Source organism: Fulmarus glacialis, unplaced genomic scaffold, assembly GCF_000690835.1.
Source record: "Fulmarus glacialis isolate BGI_N327 unplaced genomic scaffold, ASM69083v1 scaffold8086, whole genome shotgun sequence".
Classification (NCBI taxonomy): Eukaryota; Metazoa; Chordata; class Aves; order Procellariiformes; family Procellariidae; genus Fulmarus; species Fulmarus glacialis.
The window spans coordinates 36,134-54,466 of record NW_009217444.1 but is presented as its reverse complement, the minus strand read 5'-3'; the positions used below and the strand labels follow the sequence as shown (position 1 = coordinate 54,466).

The 18,333-nt window shown below is 43.2% G+C and overlaps 1 protein-coding gene across 1 annotated transcript in view; it reads right to left on the bottom strand.

Annotated features, from left to right (window-relative positions):
- The window catches only part of LOC104078139 (leukocyte tyrosine kinase receptor-like), a gene marked incomplete at its 5' end in the record, with an annotated part of 54,867 nt that overhangs the window by 21,473 nt on the left and 15,061 nt on the right, over positions 1-18,333 (bottom strand). The window contains 8 exon segments of the mRNA XM_009579670.1: positions 36-167; positions 889-1,039; positions 1,572-1,749; positions 3,749-3,850; positions 8,872-8,966; positions 14,272-14,438; positions 16,301-16,401; positions 17,503-17,655. Coding sequence (XP_009577965.1) covers positions 36-167; positions 889-1,039; positions 1,572-1,749; positions 3,749-3,850; positions 8,872-8,966; positions 14,272-14,438; positions 16,301-16,401; positions 17,503-17,655 — 1,079 coding nt within the window.

Here is an 18,333-nt window from a genome sequence, read left to right as displayed (position 1 = left end):
ACTGCTCAGGCAGGATGCAAAGAGGAAATACTTACTCTAAAGACGTAGGTTGCTCCTCCTCCACCCCCACCTCCTCCAGCCCAGTCCTTCAGGTCCTTTTTTTTTTTGTAATCTTCTTCAATGAGAGATGACTCCCCTAAGCAGATCTTCTGGGTTTCAGGATTGCCCTGAAAGGAGACAAGAGATGCACTCAGATATCAGCAAGAGGCAATACCAAAGAATTCATGCTGAAAAGAGACAACTTTTGAGCCTAAGCAATAAAAGGACTTTCAAATCATTGGGTCTTGCATTAGAAGACACATATATAAGCATTCATGTCACCAATTTCTGCTTGTCATGAGTGGGTTTTTTGTCATTACATATGTCTAATACAGGGGCCACTGTAGTTAGTGGGAAGATTCCCACTGGTTTTGATAGGCTTTGGATTCAGACCTTAGTATTTAAACTTCGAGAGTATCTAAGACAGTGCAGCCACAACGCTGCTGGATGCTTCCATAACTAATATTAAATTATCTGAAACCCTGGCAGACAGAAAGAAACCTAGGCTGTGGAAAAATAAGAGAGGGAGCACACAACTCTCGCCTACTAGCTCCCTGCTTAAAATAAGCAGAAGCAAGCTGTTGAAGAACTTATTTCAAACACCAGGAGCTTAAAGCAAAGTTCCTGTGGGCTTCGTATTTGTTTGTGCATTTTGGGATTGTTTTTCTTTTCAGAGTTCTTTATATTTGTTTTGAGATTCTTTCTAACTTGGTTTATTGGTTCTTCCCAGTCTCCTGATTGGATTTCAATGCTAGATCCTGGGATTTCTATCTTTCATCACCAAACCCAAGCCACCCACTGAATCGTATCTGCAAAGCCTCTGCCCACATGTGCTTGTGCAGCCCTCACCCCAGGGCAGGCATCCTCCCCCTGCTGCCCCACTAAGATGTACAGCAGCTCATCTTTCTCCAGCTGGAAGGTGGCCGAGATGAAGACCCCGTGGGACCGCTTATTGTGGTTTTTGGCTCCCTTCCCTCCAGCTGCTCCATAGGCAGAAATCCTGGAAGAAAAAGTAAGTAGTTAAAGAGGCAAATCTCACACTTCTCATCCCCAGAGCAATTCTATCTGCAAGCTCTCTCCAGCCTGCAATCCCAAACAGGCATTGCTCCAGAGCAGGCTCCCCTGCTGCAGCATCTCATGGCTATTCTTTGTCTGAGACCCACGCAGCTGAGGCTGCTCAAGAGAATAGACAAACTCTACACCAGAGCACTGGAGACAGAGACTTCAGGAACAAATAGCATGAGCTAGGGTAGCAAAATCTAGAAGACCAAGGCTTCGGGACTGAAATGATGGCACTTGAAACTTCCACTTGACCGCAAGCCCACAGACACTCCTGTTCTGATCTCTTCTAAGTCACCACTCCACCCTTCCATGCTTCACAGACACAGATCCTTACAGCTAGCGCTCCTATTTCTCTTTTACTTCACTGCCCCCTCCACGCACTCACTGCAGAAGGTCCCACACTGCTTGCTGAAACTCCACAAACAAAAAGTAGTTAAACGTGGCTGCCTCTCCAGCACACAGATACTCACCTGTATCGGTTTGTGGCTGGCACTTTCCAGACTTGCACTCCCCGGAGCCTGCCCTCTTTCTCCACAGTCACCGACACGTTGCTGTTCTTATAGGCACTGTCGCACTGAGCTTGAGTTGGCCCGCGTGGACCACTGGCACCACATGTTGTGAACCACCAGAGAACAACAGATGTGTCCCCTGGGACAAAAACAGCAAGAGCAGGGGCAGATGTGAGCTTCCCTTTATTGCTCAGACATGTGCAATAACTCACAGAACTATATAACCAAAGGGCAAGTGTCACTGAAACAAACAACTGTTCCTGTTGATATCTTTCCTTAATGATCCTTCGATAACAAAATTCACATTATTATTATTCACAAAGAACATTAATGATTTTTATATAAAAAATCAGATGATTAAGAGAAAGACCACGTTGGAGCAGTATATGGTATCTACAGGGCTTTAAAACTCAATACGTCTACTTGATCACATGCTTATTATTATAATCGTACAAAAAAATGCTTAAACTTGCATTTACAATGTTGAGGACTTGAAAGCCAATACATGCTAAAGTTAAATTTTTCTGTTCAATTTTAATGCAGCTCCCTCGTAATACAATCTACTAAGATGCCACCCTTAATTATATGATCACAGAGTACTTATATTATCCCAACTTTATTCTAGTCATAGCACAATTACTGCTCTGTATATAGTCACTGTTTGCTTTTTTCCCCTCTCACCTTATTTCCTGCCCACTATTTAAAAAAATCATGGACTGCAGATAAACCCCATCAGCTGGGGTGGGGGGACAGACTTCTGAGAAGGGGTTTATCCCAGTGTCTCACAGACATTATCAAATTTTTCTTCTCAGTGCCAGTATGAAGCAAGGAGACATTATTCAACTTTCCAGATGAGAACTGATGCATATACACAGAAATAAAGGTTGAAAACATCTGCCGTTACAACTAGTGACCATCTGTGAAAGGTGGTGAAAGTTTCAAGTGACTTGTCTCAGGCTTGCACAAGAACCCTGTGGCAGCAGCAACAGCCAAGAGGACAGCCTCTTGCTGCTTTCAGTAGGGGCCCTTTTCCTCCAAGCAAATTTTTTCCTGGCTCTCATTACGGATTATTCTTCTGTCTCTACAACAATGCAGCAGATAACCATCTCCTCCATTTCACAACCCTTGTCCAAGACCCAAACATATCCATCTTGTCCAGTGAATGAGATGAGGCCTACGAATAAAGCTATTCAATGATGTATCTAAAAACTGTGTGATGCAGTGCATGCACAAGGACCAGAGTAAGACGTAGAACTGTTTAAGGGCTGAATGATTAAAATAGGAGTAAAAATCACAAACCTTTAAAAGAAAAATTGTAATCTTGTTTAAAGGAAAAGGAAAGCAAAACTATCCCCAACAGATGTCATCCTGCGAACACGCAGATGGCTCATCAGGGTGAGAGTGTTAGCTACGTTACAGAAATCTCTGCCCCTTGAACTAACAGGAACTGACAGCAGTACAGATTGTCACATTTCAGGTGGACACGGATTTCAGGAGGTGGTGCAGTCACACACAGCAAAGCATCCTCAAGCACAACCTCCCGTCCTCAGGCCCTCCTTTAGACAGCTCTTCTCACCCACACAGTTGTTATCTATCCTCCAGAGCGGCAGTCTCTACTGCTATCAGTAAACTGGTCCCCAGTGTCCCCCATTCTCCTAGTTCTTTATCCAGTTTTTCTCCTCAGTGGATTCCCAGATCCTCACTTAATTCCCCACCCTGGATCTTCATCTTTATACCTCTATTCTCCACTCATTAGGTTCAGCTTCACTGCTCACCAAGTCCCAGTAAATCTCTTTCTATCCCCAGCTTTCTATACTGTTCTACACCTTTCATTCCTGAGCTGGCTTTTGTGCACTCCGAATTTGAGTCATGCAGTTTCTGCTTTTACTTAAAGCTTCTTTACTTGAAGATTCTGCTTCTCTTTAAAGAGGTCCTGCCATTTAAGAACTGGTGAGTTGAGCTCCAACAAACTGCTGCCCTGTAGCCGAACAGAGACTACCTGACATGGTCTCCACATCTTTGGGATGGATTATATTTAGTCGCCCTGTTGCTATAGGGCAGGCAGGTCACACACAGGAGATGGGAAGTGAGCCACCTTTTATAGCCAAGAGACAGGTTTTCCGTACTGAATCATGTACCTGGGAGGGAAGGCTCTTCCAGGGGGTTCAGAAGATGCTCATCCAGGATACTGATCTCCCGTGGGTACTGGCGCTTCCCACCAAGATGATTTGGTTGTCTTCCTGTAATAGTTTGTAGAATGGATGAGAGAGATGGGAGGATGGTAGGAAAGAGAGATGGAAAATTTAAAGATCACACGAATGAACCAAGTATAACCATTTGGTTAAAATAAGTAAATAATACCTTGGGCAGAAAAGGTGTTTTAAACAATAATAATTTTTTATTATTCTTTTGGGCCCATGTCTTGGGTTAACTACTTGCATCTGTGCTGAAATCAGTGGGTCTTCACATGAACACAACTCTCCATGTTATCCCATGCAGGCTCACCTGCAGAATAAGCTCAGCCAGCAAATTGCGCTGGCTGTGATTACAATGGACTTTAGGAAAAGCATAGTGTGGGAGAACAGATACCAAGTATTGATGCTCTGCTGGTCAAAGGGGCAGGTGACAATTCTGGACAGGCAAACGAGTAGAGGTGTAAAGAAGAGTGATAGCAAAAATTCTTATCTTTGGTTCTGAATGGCGTCATGGTAAGTAAACCAGCCTAACAGATAGCTCCCCTCTCAGCAACCAACTTTGAGCACCTCAGACCTTGCTTAGAGAATAAGATACTGAATAAAATTACATGTCTCACTACCATACACAGTTAAGAAACAGCAGCATACCCTTGACACAAGCAGCAAATCTTTGGACAAACCTTTTTGAAAAACACAGAGCAAAGTGCTACGTTTCTGACCAGTGAAACAGGCCTTTAAAAATCAGCCCTTTCTCAGACAGGAGGGACTTCAAAGCAATTGCTGATGCAAAGCATCTGAATGCATTGAGAACACCACACAACCGAAGCTGCCCTACAACAGGAAAAAGTAATAACTGAACCCTTGTCTTATGATCTACAAGCATCCTGTTTCAATAGTTAAATTACTCATTTTTATGCAGATCTTTGATTGGAAAACCTCTGTAAGAAAAAGGAGAGACTTCCTTCCATTTTATGAGCCCTCAGTTAATTTAATACCGAACATTTTTCATTAGTTGAAAAACATTTCAAATATTTCAATTTGTTCCAGTTGTGAGAATCTAACAGCTGTTTGATGCTCTATTCAAAAAAGACTCACTCAGTTCCAGCTGGACAATTATCTCTGCCGCAAAGCCACTGCTCTAAAAAGCGATAATTAACACCCTTGTTAGCTGTGTCAGAAAGGCCAAATAACTAATTGAAGCATGGAGACCTTGCTGAGCTTTTACTCCTGAGAATATTCCCCCCAGGTCTGACTGAAAGCGCATTGATGGATGGAAGTAAAAGGGAGCTTTGTACTGACACACTCGGTTCATACTGAGATAGAGAACTTCAATGGATGGAGTTGTCAAGCCAGTGAAAAATGAAATTAACCCAAAACAAATGATCTGGATCAAAGACAAGAAGGAAAACCAAATGAAAAAGACAATGCATGGCCAGAAAAGATGCTTGGTCTCCCAAGGCCTGTACTGAATTATGAATCCCAAAGGTCACAACCGTTTCAGATACTTAGAGACGTACAAGAAGTCTAGTTATGTTTGCCAGAGCGAAGGAATGTAAATCACTCTCTGAAATAGAGAGTCAGTCTGTGTGTCTGCATGGATTTTTTTGCAGCATCCCAACTGAGTATCCTAAGGCAATGCCCCATTTCCAAACAAACAATCTTTCCTCCTTCTCCAAACAGTCTCCAACCCTCAACTGACTGGAAGAAAGCTTCTGTCTCCTCCATGCTCAGCAGCAGACAAGCTGCAAGACAGGCTGAGCGTCACCCTGTCCACATGAGCCATTAACTCTTAGAAGGCTGATATTTTATACGCTGTCAGACATGAATTTGTAAGGTGGCATTTTCTACAAACGTGGTGTAGCCCTGGGATCCAGGGGCAGATGTTCCAGTCTATTTTAGCTTCCACTTCCTCCTCTGACAGTCAGTATGTTGACTGTAAGTGAACAGAAGGGAACAAGACTTAATTTATATTAAGGTGTACCTATATCAGAAAAATAAGAAGAGCACAGGACTCCTTTCTCCAGATCTCTCCAGGATTTAGCTAATGTTGTTGATTTCCACACTGTAAAGGGACAAAGGAAGTGTAAAGGAGAAAGACAGGACATCTCTTGCAGGTAAAGAGCTAAAGTAATTTACTCCTACTTCCCTGTCTCTGGGACTGTAATGAAAAAAGATATAGTGGTCCTGGAGCCGGGATTAATCAGAGTAACGTGCCCACAGGATCCTCGAAGTGTGCATGGTCTCCTCAGAGATCTCACCTTACTGATGCAGGTTGCAGTATTCCTGGAAGCTTCTCCAGCTTGTCCTGGAGTGGGACAGAGTGAGGAAGCTGCACCGGCTTCCCCCTTTCCCATCCCTTTGGTTGATCTATCGCATTTCTAGTCACCACCACCTTAAATCAGCGAAATAAGGCAGTAATGAGGCTTGAATCACCCCCCACCATTCACCTCAAACAATGAGACTGGCAGGTCAACAGTACCAGACTTTGCTGGGTTGGGGCCTCCAAAGTCAAGAACTAGAGATATGTTATACAAAAGCTCTTTTTGGACAGCCTTGCCATTTATAAACCAGTCTTCTGGAAAATTGTAAATTTGCACAGAACAAAATGCCCTAGGTCAGGGCAGTAGAGTGCACTTTGATAGACCACAGACCTGTGATCTTAATTGGAATAATATAATGCTCGGAGCACCAAAAGGTAATAGTAAGAACAGTGACCACATAAGCACTGAGGAGGGCAACAGTCAGCACTCTATTTGCCATGCCAGCCCAAATTTTCATATTTAGACACTCAAAATTCAGACCTCTTCCTATGAAAGCACTAATTCACTAAACCGATAACATATCTTTATGCCTGTCCCCTATAAGTTCTCACAACAACCAGATGACCCATGTCATCTGGCCTGTGACACCGTCTTACACAACGTGATTGTTTGAACCAGAAGGTGGTTTCATCTCACCTTTTTCACAGGGAAAACATCTGTCACTGCCCAGGAGCTGCCATCCAAAAAATGGTCTGTTGGGTTTTATCCTTACTGATGTCCCCTGAGCTGCCCTCACTACCCACTTGTTTTCCTCCTAAATCTTACTGAATCTTTCCTCTTGATTTTGAGGTATATGGAAAACCTCACCTTCTTTCCCAGCTTGCATACAGACAAGCAGTGCTTTCAAAGTCTGCACTGGGTTTTGTAGAGCAATTGAGCTACAGGATTGAAATAGATGGAGAAAATAATATTTACATCCTAGCAAGCAGCGAATTCTTCCTTCCTGCCATACATCCTTCCTGCTGCCCTCACGCAAAGAATACACTGCTTGGATCTTAATTGGCTCCATCTCTGACATCTGAAACCTCTCCTTGCCAGGGAGAAATAATTTCATTACTGAAAACACAGCAGAGCTGCTGGGCTTCTCTGCAACCTAACTGAATTAAAGTCATGAGAAGACAAATGCAAGGGGGTTGCTTTCAGAGGCGAGAAAACATCAATTTGCAAAGAGGATTCAAGGAACAGTGGCAAGTGCAAGGCTTCCGAGAAACATGTCTCCTTGGTGATGTCTTTCTTCTGCATGAGTCACACATCTCTGGGTCACACCCTCAGATGGGGTAAGTGGCAACCTCTCCTGGACATCAGTGCGATTTATACTAATTGAAAATGAGGAGTAACTTGAGCGATCTAATGGACAAGCTCTGATAACATTGCTGCAGTGGCATTTAAGCCCCATGTATTTGCCAAAGGATATGTCCCTACACCAGAGCCCACAAAATGTCTGTGGGTAAACTGGAGGCTGCATTTGCTCTCAGGAGGGCAGTAAACTCCAGCAGCTGGGTGCACATCAGCTGGCACAAGAGCATCTGGAATCACTCCCTGCAGTTTCCTCAAAAGATTTCAAAACAAAGTGTTAGCATGGAGGTCCCAAAGGGTTTGGGAGCCAGAGGTGTTAAGGAGCTGGAGTGAACAAATGACATTACTGTCAAGGAACACCTCTTCCTCTTAATTTCAAATGAAAATGTACACGCTCAGCATTTTATAGAAGGGTGGTTTCAGTGCCCACAGAACAAAGGGACAGAGAACAGGAGACTGAATCAGACGAAGGTAGGAGAGAAAAGGGGCTTTTGTTGATGAACTTTTAACACGTCTGTTTTGATACAAGCCTTCCCACATGTTATGTTAGGCTGCAGCTAACCTCTGCAGGGACATGTTATTAACCTAAATGCTGACATACTGGATGTAGTGACACATGAAGAGTGGCACAGGACCACTGATGCACATTTTGTCTGCAGCAGAAGTCACAATTCAAGTGCTGCATATTCTCCAGTTCCTTTATAACAGAGCATATATGTCTTTTCTCCAGAGACAAAAAGAAGGCAGTTTCTAATATTTGCAAGTGGTTCAAGTATCCAAGCTCTTTCCACTTGTCTGCTAAGAAAATCTAACTCTTGCTAACATGCTTCAAAGGGTAGCACTAGTTCCATTTTTCAGTGGAATACATTGTTGTCGGTCGCAATTGCAGTAATGAAGCAAAGGAAACCACGTCCATTATATATCTGGCAGTGACAGCTGATGTTCCTCCTTGCAGGTTAAAACAAACTTGTTGCAATAATCTAAACTTTACTGTTAGAGAGTCACTTTATTTCTTCATTTTATTCCTTTTCTCCACTAAAATACGGTGACTTTCCCCCTTGATTTCCACAAATTCCCTTCAGCTATCAATTGCCAGGGTGCATAGGTCAGTGGGGACTGCTGAAGAACAGTGTGATGTAATCCTTCCATTTGGGGGCTAAGGAATAAGTCCAATGTTTCTTGCCAAGACACACAGACAGGTCTCAACTATGTGATATAGGATATACCAGATTAGAGAAAAAGAGCACTAGGAGACTCTGACACACTTTAAAATTGTCTCTACTAGCAAACTTCAGTAGGTCTGAGATAAAATGGCATTGTGCTGTAAAAGCTTACACAACTGATCCATGTGCACTCTGTGGGGGGAACAGAGCATGTCTGTCTTGGATCTGTGGGATGCTGACTATGCTACTCAAATTCTTTAAGGGATCTGCAACATTTGTGGCTCACCGTTAGTGAAGCAGTCCAGTCCAAACGTAATATTGTCGATAGCAATGTCAGCTTGGGAATTCCAGCCCCAGGTTGCCAGGAGTTGCAGTTGAAACCTTTGCAACAAGACAGAAGTTTTAGAGAAGACAGACAAAGGGACAGGGAGGAAAAAAAAAACCAACCTAAAAATACAATGTTCCCTTATCATCGAATCATGATCATCACTATTTAGAATGCTTCCTCCACACAAGCCCAGCTGAGCAGCCAAAAGGGCTTGCTAGAAATCTTATCCACACATCAACAGTTAGTAAGGACTAACCAACACTCATATAATGCCACATTTCACTGGAGAACAAGGATGAGAGCACTACTTCCCCTGCTATCTGCACACACATGTAGAAACACAAGCTGCTGTCCCTCACTAATATTTATACACAATCATCCTTATTCAATTGCTATAAACAGTAAGAGAGTTAGACATGTGCAAAAGGGGAGGGAAAAAAGAATCTCCTTCTTTCCATCCTCAAAGAGATAGCCAGAATAAAAACTGAACAGAACAACAATATCCAAATAGACAGGAATCTTGGGCCTGATCCTCAGCCAGTGTAACTCATGTGACATGAGTTTATTCCGGCTGAAGGTCAGGAAATTTAAAATTTCAGCCATAACTCCCTGAAGTGTTCGCTTTCTGGGCTGTCTCATCTTTTTTTACCATGTCCAGGTGTTAGCTACTTATCTAGGAGGTCTGTCATGTCCCATGTGCATTGCCACATTCTGAATTCACATGGAGGAAAGAAAATGGGCTGAAAGATCTCCTTCTAATGGATAGGACTGAATTGTTTTTCATTAAATTTCAGAAATAAACAGATGTCTGATGTCCAGTCCATCTAGAGCTTATTAAAAGCATAAGGAGAGGATCTCCACTGCTGTCACTGGTGAAGCTCAATGATGATTTATGAGAAATCAAGCACTGACCTGCCTAACACATTAATCATTCAGCCTAGGAACACACTTGTTCCAAATTAGTGGCAATAAAGTATGTGTGCGTATTCCACCCACCAGCCAAATGTTGGTCCATATCCACAGTTAATATAATGTTGCATAGCTGCATCAAAATCTTTAGAGATAAGCTGCTTTTACCCCAACTCAGGAATGTCCCCCTGTGCTTAAAAGAAAGCATTCACACCTACAGGATCTGAGCACTCTGGGAGTAAGTGTTGGTGCAGCAAAAGCAAATCAAGGGTCCCTTGAATGACCACTCTCTTAGATATGGGGTTAGCAGGGGAATTTGCCATTAAATGCCCTTCCTACAGAAACTTGCCTCTTTATTGGCAGACTTAGCAATACTTTTGCATTTTCAGACCTTGTGGACAGTAATTTCCCCAGCCATTTGACGGAAGGGAAAGTCACAGCACCCTGAGTCCAGGACTAGGGCACTTCTAGGACCCACAGCCATAGATACAGCACCACAGCCTACCCCTTACTTAAGACACCTGCATTGCAGTGTACCCTTGGTCAGGTCAATCTACTGTGTCTGGTCCATGGAATAAGAGCAGGAGAGTGTCCACGGCACTGTGCTACGAGGTAGATTTCTGCTCCAGCTGAGTACAAGTGGGAGCCTGGGGAATGACTCCCCTCCTCCAGTGCATGAAAATAGTCATCTCATAAGCTCTGGGCTCTGTATGCCTCCCCTTCTTCACAACTTCAGAAAAAGGGGAGGAATTTGCCTTTTGAACTCTGTGCTGTGTTAGCCAGAGGGGTTTCCAGCGTTCATGCTCATTGAGCTCATTTTGCTGACTCCAGCATATTACACTCTTCAGCTCTCTGATGTCTGGTCTTCTGCCTGCCTGATTTTCTTCTCCTAGCAGCCTTTTTCCCTATGTGTGTGAACCAAGTGACTGAATTTGCCAGCTGATCACTAGAAGCAGTTTTCCAAGTAGCTAGATGCCCATCTGGGAGGCTGATCAGCGAACTGTGTAGTTTGTCTTCCTTCTCTCCTAAGAGATAAATTCATTGGAGGACGCTGTTGCCTAACAACTACTTATATATCCCCGCCATGGCCTCCTCCTTCTATCCGCTAAGGCTTCTCTCCTCCTGGCCCCACGAAGCCATTCATGTCCTGCTACAACAACTACTTGTGTTGCAATTCATCTCTACCCTTTCTCCTTGTGTGATCTGTCCCCTCCCACCCACTTTGCTACTGGCTATCATCCCTTCAAGGAACCAGGGAAAAATATAGGCCTTTCATATTTTCTCGGGGACAGCAAGAGAAGGACAGGAGATTCCTAAAGATTCAGCATACAGGAAAATGGCATGCCAGCCCAAACTCTGTGCTAAAAAATTCCCTAAGCACAGCATTGCTGGAGTTTGCATGACTGAGGAAAGCTGCCACAGCACCCACGAAAAGTCATTCATGGAGGTTTATACCAAACTGTACTAAGACTGTACAGCAACGTTCACCATATGCCTCTGTTTACAACTTTGCCAACCTTAAGCCTCTGTTTACAATTGTTTGCAACTTCACCAACCTTAAGCCAATTTAGGCTGAACTTTTCTATTTTGGGTGATTTGGTATGACTTGCCTAGCAGTCAAAATGTTTTGCCAGTGTTGAGGATGAGGCAATGGAGGAATTCATCATTTTGACCATGCTCAAAAATGCTGACAACTTTTTAAGTGCTTTGTGCTACCAGGTACTGGAAGTGGGATCTGAAATTTGTGAGGAAGAGTCACATGGCAGGGATGAGCTTTTTTTTCCCATTTGAATGAGAATCTATTCAAATTTTAGTAAAATGTCCTTGACACTTCCATGCCTGGTAGAATTTTTTTAATCCTGCAGTCTCCTCTTCCCTGGATATCTTAAAGTCTGGGGCTAAATGGTACGTTCCATGGCAGTGCTCTTAATTACTATGTCAGGTCCTGCTTCAGCTACATGAAGTGAGAACTGCCTTTCCAAATTAATGAATACACTTTTTCTTCCCCAGCCCTTTCTTTTGCTGACCCTGGCCAAATAGGAGAAAGAAGCTGGCTAAACCGAATCCAGAGCGAACAAGGTGGCATCTTGGAAAGATTGGGAAGCTCCCTAGGAACTTTATAGCAGGGGAGTTTGGACTTGGTGTGCGGGGGGCTTGGCTCTGAGATCTACGGAGAGAAACAAACAGCCAGACAGGAAGACTGGGAATAAACCTTTACTGTACGTTTGGGATCATCGAAATAAAAGCACACAAGAGATAACTAGGAGGAGAAGAGAATGGAAGCGCAGGGAAGGGAGTCAGACTTAATAAAAAACCCAACACACAGAGATATAGCACCTGCTAGAAGACAGATAGAAACAAGAAGCAGGGAGGAATTCAGAGAGAGAAATTATGACTGGAAGCATAAGACAGATAAAATGGGTTCACAAATGGGAGGTTGAAGGAGAAGGGGGAGAGACCAAGTATATGAAAACAAGGAATAAAGGCACTGAGTGCTCACAGAAGCAGGTGAGATGGGACAGAAGGAGCAGAGCATGGAAAGAACAAGACAAGAGGTCTAGGATAGAGCCCAAGTGTCCTGGGAACACAAAGACCAGGGTTTTCTTACTTGGGGCAAATAGCTGCAACACCTTCCAGCAACGTGTGTGCTTCTTCTGTTTCTGTTATAGATCAGTGCAGCAAATGACAACTTATTACTGCTGTCAGTCACTTGGCTAGCTCAGGTAGCACAGGTCTGCTTGCTAGATTGAATAGTTCCAGCCTCACCCACAGTGATTGTCACTGTTGTGCCACATCAGTTTTAAATTTATTTGAAAATGGCATACAAAAAGGTTCTATGAAATGAAACAAGATAGAACTACTTGAAACAGACTGTCATAATACACGCATGCATGACCTACCTACTTCTTTCATTTTGTCCAAGTGCTCAACTCTTTCAAACATTACAGTATTTGAATATCAATTTTTTTCATGCAGTGCTGGCTAGTGCTCCCTAAAGCCTCTTGCTGTCCACTCCCTCCTGTGACAGAAGATCCATTTCCCTTCAGAACTGAAGGCTGATGCAGAAATTTGAGGCTTCAAGGGACAAGCATAAGGGACTGTATATCAGAGGAGGCAGAAGGTTTTAAATACGTCTTGAAGAGCCCCTAGGATTCTGCTGTGGTTAGGTCCACATGAAAGTGCCTGGGGAAAAGAGCTCTTCTGGACAAATTCACTAGTCATACTTTACATATGCAGAACTAAACAGATGCTAATCTACAGGGCTCCAGACTGTGTCAGACAAGAATATTAAATATGCTGCCAGCATGCAGACCTATCCTATCCTAAAGGAATAATTCATGGCAAAGGTGCGTATGGTGAACACATGATAATGCTGAGACCAAAGGTAATCACGAAATTAAACTAGAAAGAGGGTGGAACAACATTCTCTCTGAGTTTTACTGCTGCTTAGGTCTGAATTGCTATCACTTCCAGACCCAAATCCCTTAGCCTTTTACACAAAGATGCAGAGAATATTTGAAGTTAAAAGGAATCCCCTCACACCTTCTAATCCATGAAGTTTTGAGACATTATTTATTGCCAATATTAGGTAGCTATTTTTCCATTTATAATATTCACTACGTAGACTTTGAGATTTTTTTGTCTTAAGTGTCATGTGAAACAAGCCTTTCTGAGGAAGACACAAAAAACCAGATTGGAGCAATTTAAAAATCGTTTGTGTCGTGAAAAATAACCAGCTGCCAACACCAGCTACGTGGTTTGAGATCAAATGACTCTGGGTGAAGGAGGAGAAATATCTGATTAAAAATGGATTGGGCTGAAATTCTTTGAATCTTCAATATTTGATTTCATTTGAAAACCAATGTCATGCTGTATTTTCACATCTAAAACTGTGAAAACTTTAGTGCAAAAGCAAGATTTGGGCAATGGACTTTTCCTGAGATTGTTGCATCAGTGATGTAGCAATGAATGATCTCCAGTTGCCTAGGCTGCACTGATGTAGATCCTAGACTGGACAGTCGTATTGGCTAAACTGTGGTTTTACCACTCACTTGACTCACATGGCTGTTTTTATTGTGGGAGTACAAAGTGCAGCTCTGCTAATGTAGCTGTTTCCCTACTGGGAGCACTTTACCACTGTGAGTATACTGGCTTTCTCAGATTGGGAAAAATGTTTCTAGTAGAGACACTTGCTATTCCCAAACAAGCACCGTTTGAGGCTGCTTGTAAGTGCAGACACACAGTATGGGCTTGTGCTGAGCTAAACTGTGTATGTGCACGAAGATATGCACGTGTGACAGAATACTTCCTCAGCAAGCAGAATTGCAATTTTTCAGTAGAAATGGCCCTAGAAGAAGGCAAGAATGAAATTGATGCTTCACAAGAAAGACAGCAACAGTTTACTAAATCTCTAGAGATAACCCTGGGTGCTGCCAGTGGAGCTCTTACCGGTTCTGAAGCACTGGCATTGGTAAGGTGATGAGAAACCAGTGGTCACTCCAGCTCCCTGCTCTTTCCCACATTGGCAAGGTGATTGGAGGTCCCTTTATCTCTTCCCTGACAGAGAAGGAGACGGTACCATTGTAGCTGCCAAAAACATGCACCGAGAATTGGATCTGTAATAGAGGAAGAAGAGAAAAAGAATGGTATCCTGTGATAAAAAGGGAAAGGTACTCACTTCTCCCCTCCCTGGGGATTTGAGACACCAAACCTTTGATCCTGGGTTAAACCATTTGATCACACACACCACTAAGGCCCCCATTGCTTGTGTATGACTCATCACTGTTCTTAGCACAGAATTTTCTTGGTGGAGACCCTGACTGACGCTCTTGTTAGGCAGCTGTTCTCCAACCACTAATAACAATATCCGTGGCCTCAGACACCATCTGGGTGAGAGAGCACTGGTTTCCTTGTTAGCTCCTTCAGGAACAAAAAGTAGTAAAGCAGAGGAACACAGGCTTAAACTCAAGAAACGCTTATCATTCAATGCTTCCACTAGAGTTAGGTTATTGCAGAAAAACAATCCTAACTGCATTCCTCTTCAGTGTTCTCACCAGCTTAAAGATTCCTGTGAAATGGTTTGAACCACAGCTTAAATCTTTTAAGGATTCCCAATGTAACCACCCAGGTTAATGTGTTGCACTGACATGGTTCAATCTATACCCAGGCACTATAGGGCACAAAAGCACTCCAAGGGGAGAGCTGCCCTGCCCCAAATGCCCTTGAAATGAGGAATTAGGCTGTGTCTAGAGACAGGAAACCTCAATCCATATACTTGCTCCAATTCACAGGCACCATCTGGACCATAGCACCCACATGACAGGTGAGCAACCTGATCACCAAGCCAAAGAATATTTTGAAGCAGGACTCGTTCCTCTTTCTTTGCAGCAACCACTTCCACTTTGCCACAGAGCAAGAGAGAACTGCTGTTTCCACCACTACTTTGAGCGCTCAGCTGCTCTGTATATTACAGAGAGCACCAGCAGGAAAGGGAGAACACACACGCGTGCACTGCAAAGAACAACCACTGGAAGTTCCTTGCGCCTGAAATGCAGGTTCAAATCCTTGCCAGTGGAGGAGAGAATGGGTCCGGATCTCCTGTGACCTGTACACCACAACCAATAGTTACTGCTTCTCCTCCTCCTGGTTTTGTGAACCTAGCTCAAAGTACATTTTATTTTGTTGGAACTACCCAACAAACTTGACCTGGATTTATAAATAAATATAAATGCTGAAGTTACATTTTTGGCATCTGCACTATATTTCTTTTGCCAGCTCTAATTAGGAGGCATCAAAGCGGGGCCGGACTCCAGTTCAAACTTACAGCTCAATTTTCCCTAAGTGTTATGAGTACAATATTATTTAATATTTTTAATTCCAGCATGTTGGAGCTCCCCTTATTCTTTGCAGAGATTTGGGCTGAAGGCAGGTTATGTGATTTTATCCATGCCAGGTTGCCCTCACCTTTTGAAATTCCTGAAGAGTGTGAACAGAAGTTTATTATCTTCATCTATTCCTGGAAATTCTAATGCCTACTAACTTCACACTCCTGTTCTCAGTGAAACTCTCAAGTTTGTTAGCTCCTACAAAAGTATGGCAGAATCTATGAAGAGAAGTCTCAGCAGCAGGTATACTGAATGGCTCGACAGCCCAGACAGCCAGCTCCCTTTCCTACAAACCAAGGCCACCCCATACAATTCAGGTGCTGGGTACCCTTCAGAGGAATAGTTGGTACAGTTAGGCCGGGGAGTTTTCCATACTGAGGAGTTGATTTGGGGTTCCTGCTTTCACTTACTGAGGATGCACCTCACGTCTCCTTTCCAGTTTTCAAGAAGTAGCTAGCTAGGTGGCATAGCCAACTCTTCTGCTTTCCAGTGTTTCACAGAGTGTGCAGATGCACAGGAGAATGGGCTAATTGTTCAAACAGTGCCTACAGCCTGATGGTTAACCCCACAAAGGTGCTAAGAGAGTGATATACCTGGTAGCCTTCAGTGGCAATCCTGGCTGGCAAGCTGGTACTGTAGGCCTTGGCCACGCCACTCGTCTGATTGCTGTCTGCTCGCAAGTAGAGAAAGTGTCCTGTGAACAGAAAAGTGAATCAGAAAAGACAAGATGATGTTCTGCTTTTTTTAATGCTCTCTTGAAATAATTTAACATCATTGTGCTGAAGCACAGTGTAAAAGTAAGATGACAAGCATGGCTTGAGAGGAAATCTATTAGTGAGGATATAATAAGCACTCTGGTAGGTTTCAGCAGCACAAAAGTCAACATCCCAAACCCTTTCCTGGAACATGAGTGCATAAACCTCAGACACCACTCAAATATCTTCCCATACAGGGACTCACACCTACCTACAGTGAGCTCCTGATCAGCCCTAATTCTTACATCATTAGCATCAATGACTCTTGCTGAGACAAAGGCTGGGCTGGAAGAGCTTATTTGTAGTCTTTGTTCCCAGGGACAGTTTATACAAGCTCTCAGGAGACAAACAGGACACTCATATGGACACCCTTCATTTTGACAGGGAACTGTGAGGCAAGACTCATCTGTGCTAACACTTCCGACTTTCAACCTGAACGTGAGGGTCTGGCCTCCCTCCTTCTTATTACCAAGCTGACAGTTCTGGGAATTATCTGACTCTTTTTTTATTGTGGTATTCCATGGCACAGAATGTGTATGATCACTTGGGTCTTGGTATATGCTTACATGTGATATTCTTCCTAACCCACTGGCAGAGTCTGGCAAAGGTCTCCAAAAGATTTGTTTCTACAAGCTGCCTGTTCTGTTGGGCGATTTTTACTTTCTGATGCAGCAGCTATCATGTTACTGCTGAAGTATTCTGCAATTGCATAGCTCATAAGAGCAAGAAGGAGGGAAGAAGTATATATAGAGAAAAGAGAATTATCTCATTTTTTTAAGGTGAAGGAGAATCCTAGTCTCCGATAGTTTCGCATTAACTTTGTTGCAGAACATGTCTCATATAAAGTTTTGAATCATGTTCAAAAGTTAATTTTATCTACATTTAAAGTTGTTATAGATAACGCTGATGCTAAAGTTGATTTGGCAATGATGCCAAAAATGTTAAACCAATTTAAAAAAAAATTAAGTTCAAGGCTATTATATGTGTATACACACACACACACACACACGGAGAGCGAGAGAGAACTGTGAGGAACCTACCACCAGTGGCTTGCAAGGTAGACCCTACAAATGAGTCATCTTGAATCATTTCAGTAAAGCCCCGAATAGACCAAGGAGATGCTGCAGTTTCATTCAGTGTCCAGCCACACGGACCCTCTTCAAAAGAGCAATGTGAGCCCTCTGGGAGACTGTCTGCAATGGAGAATAAGAAAAAGCAGGAAAATCGGAGAAACTTGATTATGGAAGAACACAAACAGCAGCAAAAGTCAAAACTCATTGTGGTTGTCTAAGCTACCCAACTTATGCTACACGGTTTTTCAATGTCAAAATTGACATAAGTCTCATTTGTTTATTTCCAGAGTCACCACCAGAAAGCCAACACTTTGCTTCTGGAGATATTTGAGACTGCAGTTCTGTCCTGCTCTAGATACTGTGCAAAACTGCAGCTCCCACTATCTAAAGAATGGTAAATCACAGCCGTATGTTTGTAAAGGCCTTGCTGTATATGAAATTGCAGGCATCACAAAGTTTTCTGTGTCCACTTAAAGGAAAGCCAATCAACAGATTATTTTAGATGTCTGCCACTCTACTTGCATCAAAGCTAAATGATGCTTCTTAGCACCACATATACTGAGTCAGGAGATTTCTCTGTCATGATGTGCAAGATGAGCTCTGAACTGGGATCTTGGAGGGACAGATTTATGACCGTGTTGGTGGCTGGCACTAGAAAGACGATCAGCACCTTCCACTGAAGGGAGATTCAGACCTTGGGTCCAGAAGGAATTTCTCACCCAGCTGCAGACATGTAAATAAGGTTTTGTCTTTCTCTGAAGTAGCAGCAACTATGAAAGGCAGCTTATTGAGCTCCTT